Source organism: Berghia stephanieae, chromosome 2 (assembly GCF_034508935.2).
Source record: "Berghia stephanieae isolate SIO BIC M18660-M18661 chromosome 2, UCSD_Bste_1.3, whole genome shotgun sequence".
Classification (NCBI taxonomy): domain Eukaryota; kingdom Metazoa; phylum Mollusca; class Gastropoda; order Nudibranchia; family Aeolidiidae; genus Berghia; species Berghia stephanieae.
In genome coordinates this window covers 70,209,778-70,219,777 of record NC_088361.1, presented here as the reverse complement: position 1 = coordinate 70,219,777, position 10,000 = coordinate 70,209,778, and the positions used below count along the sequence as shown (strand labels likewise).

At 35.6% G+C, this 10,000-nt stretch overlaps 1 protein-coding gene across 1 annotated transcript in view; it reads left to right on the top strand.

The window, feature by feature from the left end:
- The first annotated feature begins 2,298 nt into the window (after positions 1-2,298).
- LOC144965442 (uncharacterized) overlaps positions 2,299-10,000 on the top strand; it is a 14,149-nt gene continuing 6,447 nt past the window's right edge. Inside the window, exons 1-4 of the mRNA XM_078900793.1 lie at positions 2,299-2,661; positions 6,153-6,291; positions 6,409-6,623; positions 8,310-8,490. Of these exons, the coding sequence (XP_078756919.1) occupies positions 2,583-2,661; positions 6,153-6,291; positions 6,409-6,623; positions 8,310-8,490 (614 nt within the window). The 5' untranslated portion in view covers positions 2,299-2,582. The remainder of the gene's footprint in view (positions 2,662-6,152; positions 6,292-6,408; positions 6,624-8,309; positions 8,491-10,000) is intronic.

The following is a 10,000-nucleotide window of genomic DNA, read 5'->3' as shown; positions in this document are numbered from 1 at the left end:
TTTTAATTACAGAAGCAAGCAAAACTAACACTAATAACAACAAAAATAACACCATTGGAGACGTATGCCCAGTTATTCCCATCCTCGTCTAGCGGCGTGCGTGAGTACCTGAATCATTAATGAATCCTAGAGAGTGTGAGGGGTTTGGACACTTGTAAGGAATAGTGAAGTAACGATGACGGTGTCCTTAATATAAATTCGTGGAGTAAACCTCTTGATTTGGTGTGGTATTGCAATTTATAGGATTATTCTAACTGTTGATTCCAAAAGATTGGCAAATGTGTAACAGACTTTATTATATGATAAGCTAAAAGTGAAATAAAACAGACATATTAATCGGCAATATATTTGTATATTAGGTCCTATTATATTTTTTCACATAGTGTGTAGAACTATCTAGAGCCATGCACTCCATGAGGTTACTTACACTTTTTGTACCATTAATGGAGGGTGACAATTGGTATCTCTTAGGTAGGGCAACATTCTGATGCACAATAAATATCTCTGCCAGATTTCTATATAGAATAAAACGGACACCTAGTATTTAATATTAGACAAGATGGTAGCGAGAAAAACAAATTTACATGGCTTTGAAGTGATCCGTCTGTTTGTGTGAGTCCAAGATGATGGAATCCCTAAATTATGTTACACACAATGTATCGTTAAGGGTTTTGTTTCCTTGTATATTTGAATGGACACCCAACAAAAGAGCATAGTACAAATCTTAAAATCAAGGGCTAAGAAGTCATCTGTTTTCAACTTGCCAATTCCAAAAGCAAGCTCTATGTTTTGTATCATCCATTGTGGCAGAGCTCACAATACATCTTTTGAAGCTTTAAATCTTCAAACTGTAATCTAGTTTAGTAAATACTGATTGGTTTTGATGTGAGAACGAATTCTTTACGTTTACAAAGATGTGAAGTCGATTAATGAGTAGACAATGCATTAGCAATATCATTTAACAGTCAAAACATGATTGGAATACTTAACTATTTTAAACATCGCTCATTTTAAGATAAACTAAACCCATATCCTAATTAAACGACTAAGAATTTTTTGTTTTTTTTTGTTAAATTTAATTTGATATAATAAAAAGCGTTAATTGGGATCATTAAAACAATTAATTTTGTAAATATGTTTTTATAAGAGTCTAAGGTTTTCCAAAAACCACTGACTTTTGGCTTCATTCTGCATATCTCTTTGTTTGATGCAACTCCATTAAATCCAAAAATAATGAATTTTGTAAATATTTCTTATAAATCATTTAGTCACATACCTTTTGGTGAATGTACAATAAAGATATTGATTACCAACACAGTCCTGTAATCAACAATATTGCCATCCTCTTAAAGAAAAAAATAAATCAATTTCGTTTCATTTCAAAGGCTAAACTCGCCACAATTGTGAATAGTCCAGATTGTTTATATCTATTTGAGGCTGAATATAGAAAATATCCTCTACACAATATCAAATGGCATTGTAATATAGCCTTTATATTCCTATCTGTTACAGTATTTAAAATGAAAGGTTCATCGTTTTCTTCTTGGAACAAACGTGAAAATAAAAGCTGGTCTGAACCAGTATATAATCAAGTAAGCATAATAGCAGAAATAAATAGTAGAGTAGTAAGATAGCAATAATATCTGTGTGTATATATATATATATATATATATATATATATATATATATATATAACAGTTTAATTGACTCTCCCAATGATTAAAAAGTGGACAGCAGGCAATGGTCAATGCCTATGATAAATACTGGATAAGTTATAACTGATACAATGCCAATCGCATATAAGCAGGAGAGAAAAGAAAAGACCAAAAACAGATTTACTCTATTGAGAAACAAATCTCATACCTACTAGTTATGGAGAATTTAAAGCAATCAATCATCCCGATTATTAGATATAATAATATGTGTTTATACGGTATCTACCCCCAAATCCGTCGCTTTAAAGTTTTTGCTGTTTATCATTCTATGTATTTTTTCTCTCTTTTTATGAGTTTTAGAGTTGTGGTTTTTGTTTGTTTCGTTTTTTTGTTCATTGTTTTAATTTTTTTGGTTTGGTTGTTTTGTTTTGTTTGTTTTTTGTTTTGTTTTTTTTTTTGTTTATTGGAGGGGGTGTTTGGTCTTGTTTTGTTTTTTTGTTTTGTTTTTCTTTTTGTTTGGTTGGAATTTTTTTTTTTGGTTATTATATGGTTGGTTGGTTGCGTATTGGGGGATATTTTTTGGTATTTTTTTTACTGATCGGATGTTATTTTTCTTCTTCAATTTGATAATTCACTTTGTTAGGCACTGTTTTACACATAGCGGGTGGTAGATTTGTTCATTAGACTATCTATGAATTATTTAACAGTATGCTTAAAAGTTTTATGTGAATATTTTCCAGAACACTGAGAAGTGGTGTAACATAACATGCACTGTTTGTTTAAAGGGAAGGAATGAATTGGAACGTTGAGGCGTCGTCTGTGATAACCTTGATACTTATAGAAAGATGCTTTCCTTCAGTTAAATTGAGTCTCATAGAGATATTGTGATTGGTTCAAAAGTGAAAGTTTCCAGATTTTAACTACAAGATGTCGTTCCATTTTTGTCATATTCTTTGTGTTGAGTGCCTTTTTACGATGATGTGGGTTCCAACGAATGGATTGTTTGGTAAGTATACGGAGGAGGTTGATACTCGGGTGGCCCATCGGCTCATTAAAACGAATCACTGTCGGAGTAAACGAATTTAAAATCAACATTATCAGAAATATAAATGCTTGGTTGTGTGCACTTTTAGAAAAAAAAAATAGTATTCATTGGTGTCGTTAAAACATACACATACAGCCTCATATCTTTGTTCATCCCTAAGAGGATTTTTTTTCTTTAGGGTCTATTTTAAGAAATGACTGGAATAACCCAGGCGCCAACCTCAGTGCAGCGCCACACAGTGAGTTAGGTTGAGATGGCATGCTGAGTAGTATTTTAAACGTGATTTTCAACATCTAAATCACCCAACATAAAACCGTTTTGAGACGCTGAGTAACAAATCAGTAGAGATTTTCGTCTTTTATTAGGTAACGAAATAAAGCGCAATACCCACTAAATCCACGCAGACTGGTGTCATCAGCAACGATTAATATGTAAAAGGAAACTTAACGCCTGTAAGGCGTTATAACAATTTTCTCCGAACAGATACTCATTTATCATCTGAGTGCAGTGAGAAAATAAAATGCCTTCTCTGAGGACTAAATTTTACGCTGAGCAGAGCGGGACCCGAACCAGGGACCTATGGGTTCGAAGACAAGTCTAGTACCGCAACACCACAAAGTCGCACTGTGAAAATTAGGATAAACTTTGGTCCCACTTTTCCCAGAAGAAGGATTAAAACTAATTAAACCCCCGGATTGGAGGACATGGCGCTAGAGCAAAATGAATTATGGATCTGCCGATGAATGAATATTATTTGTCCATTAACACAACATTTTGGGACTACCTAATAGCTAGGATAAAGAGAGAGGTAGTGTAAACAAACCGGATCAATACATGTTTACTTTGATTTGGATTGCATTCTCGTGTATTTGGCTAGTTCTCGATCCAATGATAGCATGCAATACCTTTGTGGTGGCCTGTGTAGCGGTATCTAATCTTAATCAGGACTAGGGTTTCTCATCGTTTCCTATGCAAGGCTACTATATCATTCTAATTAGGATTTCTTTCATATAATATGCCGATCGATTCAGATTGATTATATATGCATAATGAAATTTAGAGGAGATAAGAGAGATTGTTTTTCTTGTTTGCATGTTTTGAGTAAAGACATTATATTGTGTTATCTAATCAGTTCATAGAGAAAAGGAGAACAATCAAAGTTGAAGAGATTGATAGAAAGGCGTCCCACATCAAGTTTCTTACGTTTTCCAAATGAAGCTAAATTGGTGCAAAGATCAAGGCAGTATAAAATTTTAAGTTATGAAAAATACAAGCTTTTCTTTAATACTGACAAAAAAGCGCTGGAACAAAAAATAAATAAATAAATGTAAATAAAATACATTAGCGGAGACATTTGGTTGGCCATTTGGAACATACAAATCTGTCTAGTTTAGTTGCTAGTTCAAAGTTGTTGTTCCGTAAATAAATAAAAATTGTCCTTTTGAGAAATATAGATATTGTAGAAGATGAGCCTACCTTTATATAGAGCAAAATCAAATTTGCTCAAAGCGCTTTAGAATGGGTAGAAAGCCAATAGCAATATGCACTAATCAAGGATGAGACGTTAGCTTCAACGTCCTTGTTATAACTATTTTTGACGGAGACAAAGCTTTTATGGGTCATGCACTCATTTTACACCTGACTATGGTAAGTAAATATGAGTAGTAAGGATCGAACATTGAATTTACAAATTGGAAGCCAAGGAGTTTCCTTTCGGCTACCGAGCCTCACCAGTTGATGGATCTCTTGATAGACGAGGGATTGGATCTAACCATTGATTGATTCACCATTATAAGTTATTGATTGATAACTCTTATTTACGAGTTCAATGACTCCACCGGATGTCAACTGATTACCTTGATTTTTTAATAAATGGTAATTGTCAAGTCAAACTGAATGACACGCCTCGGGCGAAATAAAACTAAATTTTCTGCTCAATTTAACTGCAGAATTTTTACACTGATGCAACGTTATACACCATGTAACTGTCTGTAGTGAAATAAACTTGTTTTGCCTGGATTTTATTTTTTATTGAATTTGTTTTGTTTTGTTTGTTTGTTTGTTTGTTTGTTTTTGTTTCTTTCTTTCTTCTTTGCCAAAAGCGACCATTTCTTGTTTAGTGCATTGTGGAAAAAAAAACATCAGGGTCATCTGCTATCTAGATGGACAGAGTACCTTTGTACACAAAGGACTGTAGGAAATCCTGGTTTTATAATTACAACACATCATTGAAGTATGGCCACTGTTATCATGTATCTTCTACTTCCGTTCCCTTTTTTAACTAAGCATTACTTTTCCTGACCCATGTGTGTTGCAAGTGCCGTTAAACGTCTAAAACAACAAAATGAATAATCAGGCAAATATCGATCACCTTTTCTTTTCTTTTCACGAAAGATGAAAATGAACGAAAACCACTTAGACCAGATATTTAAGAATGTAAACTATAGGAAAGATTCACCTAAAGATATTTACAAAAGATAAAGTTCATTAAACTCAAAATGCTTTGCACCAACACTCCTATGAACACTCAAGTTCATATTATTTGCTAAAAAGAAAAAAGAACTCGTTTAATAGATATCTAAGAAATGGTTCGCTCTTTATTCGCAGTTCTATGTCCTTGCCTATCTTTGAAAACTGGAGTTATGAATTACTTACAAATATGCACAATTAGCTGGGAAAGGCAGGTCGGATTCAAGAAAATAACGGTTTTACTTTGATTTGGACATTCTGATTTAATCTTCAGGTTTCCAAATCTCCATTGAAAACAACCAATCATTTTAGCACCAAACATGGTGTGTAACGGCCTTAAAATGGTCCTGATGGTTGATACTATAACTGATTGCTTGACTTATGACCCTTTCGCATCTCTGTCATCGGATTGAGACGCCTCGGCTGCCTCCACCAGCTCATGCTTTAGGTCTAATCGACGTTGTCAATCCGAATCAATCGTCTGGAGTGCCTGAAGATCCTCAATGATGTTAAGATTCAGTTGCTGGTCTTCTAATGTCCTTAGATCTTGATTGATCTAGAGGGATAAGATTGTTATTGGTCTACCCCTGAATAGATTTCCACACTTTTTGAAATAGGCATTCATTGCAGTATTGGCATGGATTTTCGAATCTCGTCTCAAAATATGATTAAAAAGGCGCGATCTCTATTCCAGAATTTGGACAGAGAGTAGTCTTTCATTGAATGTTTGTCATACAAGGATTTTTTTTTTTAGTTTGGCTAGATACAGAATATTTTCTCAAACGCTTGCTGTGGAATGTATCTAGCTTTTCTAAACTGCTCTTGTGAATTGCAATTGTTTCCAAGTAGCTGAACAGGAAAGGGTTTGCCGCTACAAAAGATCGGCTACGGTCCGGTTCTCATAAAAGACTGAACATGTTTAAAATTGAGCGTTTTCCATCGGTATAACTACATACAATGACTAATATATTTCTTATTGACAGATTATTCCAAGGGACGCAAGGTAACCCTTGTTCCCAAATTGATGGAATGGTCGGAGGCTGCCCTTGAATGCGAACAGATGAATGGTACTCTTTTGACAATCACCGATACTGCTACCATGTACGACTTAGATATTGAAGGGTGAGGATAGTATTGTAAATTAGTAGTATTGTTGGTGTCAAATGTGTTTACAATATCGTGTCAAGAATGTTTATACGGAATGTATATATGTACATATCGTTGTATTTCTTTCTTCAGGAGGTGGATTATTTGGGTTGGTATTAAGACAAATGGTACTTCCTCTGCGTGGCATTCCGGTGTCCCAGTGTCGTGGACAAATTGGATTCCGTCCACACAATCTCCCGAGAGCAGCACTGTACCTCATTGCACTTCAATTGAAACAACCTCCCCGTTCTGGTGGACCAAACAGAATTGCTCTTCAAAGCTTCCGTCTTTGTGTGAAACATACACAGGTGTGTTAAAATAATCGTTCTTCATTATCGTATTGAACATTATTTTATGACTCATCGCCCCAAAACCTACGTGCACATATTTACAGGTCTGGTAACTAAATGCAATTGTGGGCTATTAGTATACCTTCACATCCATTGGGCCCCTGAAGCCGGAGTTATCCCTGTTTCTATAGCGCATAGCAGACGATAGCAATTGCTTGCCACCCTTTGTATAAGACGCACGTTTATCGCAAAGCACTTTCCGAGCGCAGTTCTAACACGCACGTTGCTGCTTCTGTTTTGCAATGTCACAAATCAAAATTTTTAGAGAGTCTAAATGATGATGTCAAACTATTAATTGCCGATATGCAATTTTTTAGATATCAATGACTCTTCAACAAAAAAAACATTTGCTGCTGACACTCTTGAGCGATATCGTCACTGTGATTAAATAAAATGTGATCTTTTCCTTGCAACCATATTGAGGCACTTATATTACCTTTATGATTTGCCAAGATGCTAATATTATATGATGCTTCACACGTTATTGAACCATCCTGTATTATGAGAAAGAACAATACGTCGCCACAATTGATGGTTCCTCTGTGATCTCTTGTTTCTATGCTCGTCAAGCTAATGACATGGATGCCTTTTTAACTATTATCATACAGAATGAGCCTTCTGTTCTTCAATCAACATACAGTGCATACACTTTTGAAAATTACGTTAGTTATCATATATTTCATTAAAACTAGTCGAGTAAACATTTCAGTTGTTTTAATTTTGTGCGGCTATGTGGTCTTGTGGTAGGACACTCGCTTTCGGATCAGAAGGTCCTGGGTTCGAGCCTCGCTCGGCGCATAGTTGAGTCCTTGGAAAAAGGCTCTTTACCCACATTCTCTCACCGCACTCAGGTGTAAAATGAAAATTACGTTAGTTATCGTATATTTCATTAAAACTAGTCAAGTAAACATTTCAGTTGTTTTAATTTTATGCGGCTATGTGGTCTTGTGGTATGACACTCGCTTTCGGATCAGAAGGTCCTGGGTTCGAGCCTCGCTCGGCGCATAGTTGAGTCCTTGGAAAAAGGCTCTTTACCCACATTCTCTCACCGCACTCAGGTGTAAAATGAGTATCTGACCGTCAACAGCGTTGTATCTGTCGAAAAAATTATATTATCGCCTAACAGGCGTCTTGTTCTACATGTTACGCGTTGATGTTTCTCAGGGACCCTTTGTAAAGCGCTTTAGCACATTTAGTGGATATTGCGCTATATAAAAGCTCAATTAAAAAAAACATTGACTCGAAAATTTAAAATAAAATATATTTGGGCCCTGAAACCACCGTGAGCTGAAGACCAATAGCTACCTTAAGTGCTTACCTATCACCCGGAATAAACAGTCCACAGACCCTGAGTATCACTCACAATTTTAACACAGATGATTTTTTTTAATGCCTCGTGTTGTCAGGTTTTGCAAAGTAATTCCTTTATCAGTGTGTCAAAATATTGTGAAAAATACTCACTAACTGAGCCTGAGCTATTTGTATGTTTGACATGCATTGAGGGTATTTCGGGCTTTTTCATACAGGAAATAAATAGTCAAGGGGAAGAAACGGGGTAAATGACAGGAAATATTCTGATAGATTAATGCTTATTAACGGGCGTACCATCATTTGACCGTTATTTTATGTGACATTTCCAAACAGGCAATGTTTGTGACTTCAAAGTTCAACAAGAAAGTAGTCTAATTGGCTTTTCTCGGACGTTTTACAATGAGGTGAACTTGGCCACTTGTCAGAATACTTGTATTACTATTCCTGAATTCAACTGCCAATCGTTTGAGTACAATTCATTACGAAGTCTTTGTCAACTGTCTGACACAAACAGGTATATTTTTGAGAGATGGCTTTGATTGACTCACTCTCTCTCTCTCTCTCTCTCTCTCTCTCTCTCTCTCTCTCTCTCTCTCTCTCTCTTTCTCTTTCTCTCTCTCTTTCTCTCTCTCCCTCTCTCTCTCTCTCTCTCTCTCTCTCTCTCTCTCTCTCTCGCACCCCCCCCCCTGCGTGTGTTTGTATGTATATGTGTATGTTATTTTCTCACTATCCACATATACATACATATATATGTATATTATATATATATATATATGTGTGTGTGTGTGTGTGCGTGTGTGTGTGTGTGTGTGTGTGTGTGGATAGCGATTTTATTAGTACTCATAATTAACTAGTAGATTTTTGACCAATTAAACAAATGGAATTTGTGACACACCTTCACACGTGGTCGGACAAACATGGTTGTTTATAAACAATATTGTGAATGAAATCGACTTCTCTCTGATCATTGTTATTGTTTTTATACCGCCAAATTGGTGACTAGTTATCAACTATTTGCTCGATCGGATTGAAACGTTTAAATTTACACATTGTTTTCTGTGTTAGTTCTATTGATCAAGCGGTAGAACAGTGGGTATTTTACCATCGATATTAAAACATGTGGTTTGCGATGTTTACCAATCACTGTCATTGTTTACATTATGACAAACTATCCGAGAGGCGTGGTTATCAAAGTGTCTATAGATGCTCTCACTGTTCACCTTCTGCATCAATACGTGCATCAGTTCTCTGTTTAAAACGGTTTCTTGGAAACGTTTAATCAAACGACAGTCAGTATAGCGCAGTGGCTATTCTCTCTCAGGATGAATATGGTTGAATTATTCAGCTATCGAGCAGTATGTTGTCCCATTTTTTCCGAACATAAAAACCAATGTAACTCTTTCTTGTATCATTAGTTTTTCACCCATATCTGGAGCATAAAAAAAAACAAATTGTCATAATATTATTATAAATTAATGCCAATATCATATTTTCATAAAAATCAACATGGTTCTCGACATCTGTTGTAAACATTCATGATAGCCTTCCGTCCATCGAGAAGGACCGTCGTTTGGATTGAAATTGTCTTTTATTAGATATATCAGAGACAAACTTAATAGTCTATTTATATTATCTCACGTTCCATCAAATAACAAAAATGTATGACAAACCTCGTGTGAAAGCGATAGATATACATAATGTACGATTGACTTTTATCATTTTGAGAACATTGTGAGACTCTGTGGTCTCGTGGTATGACACTCACCTTCGGATCGGAAGGTCCAGGATCGAGTCCCGCTCTGAGCGGCGCATTGTTGAGTCAGAAAAGGCGCTTTACTCACAATCTTTCACTGAACTCAAGTGTAAAATGAGTACTTGGAGGTTAACAGCATTGTCCCTGTCGGAAAAAAATGTAATATTGCCACACATGCGTCATGTCTTGTTCTGCATGTTAATTGCTGCTGTTGGCTAGGGACAACTTGTAAAGTGCTTTGAGCGTTTTAGTGGATATTGCTCTAAATGAA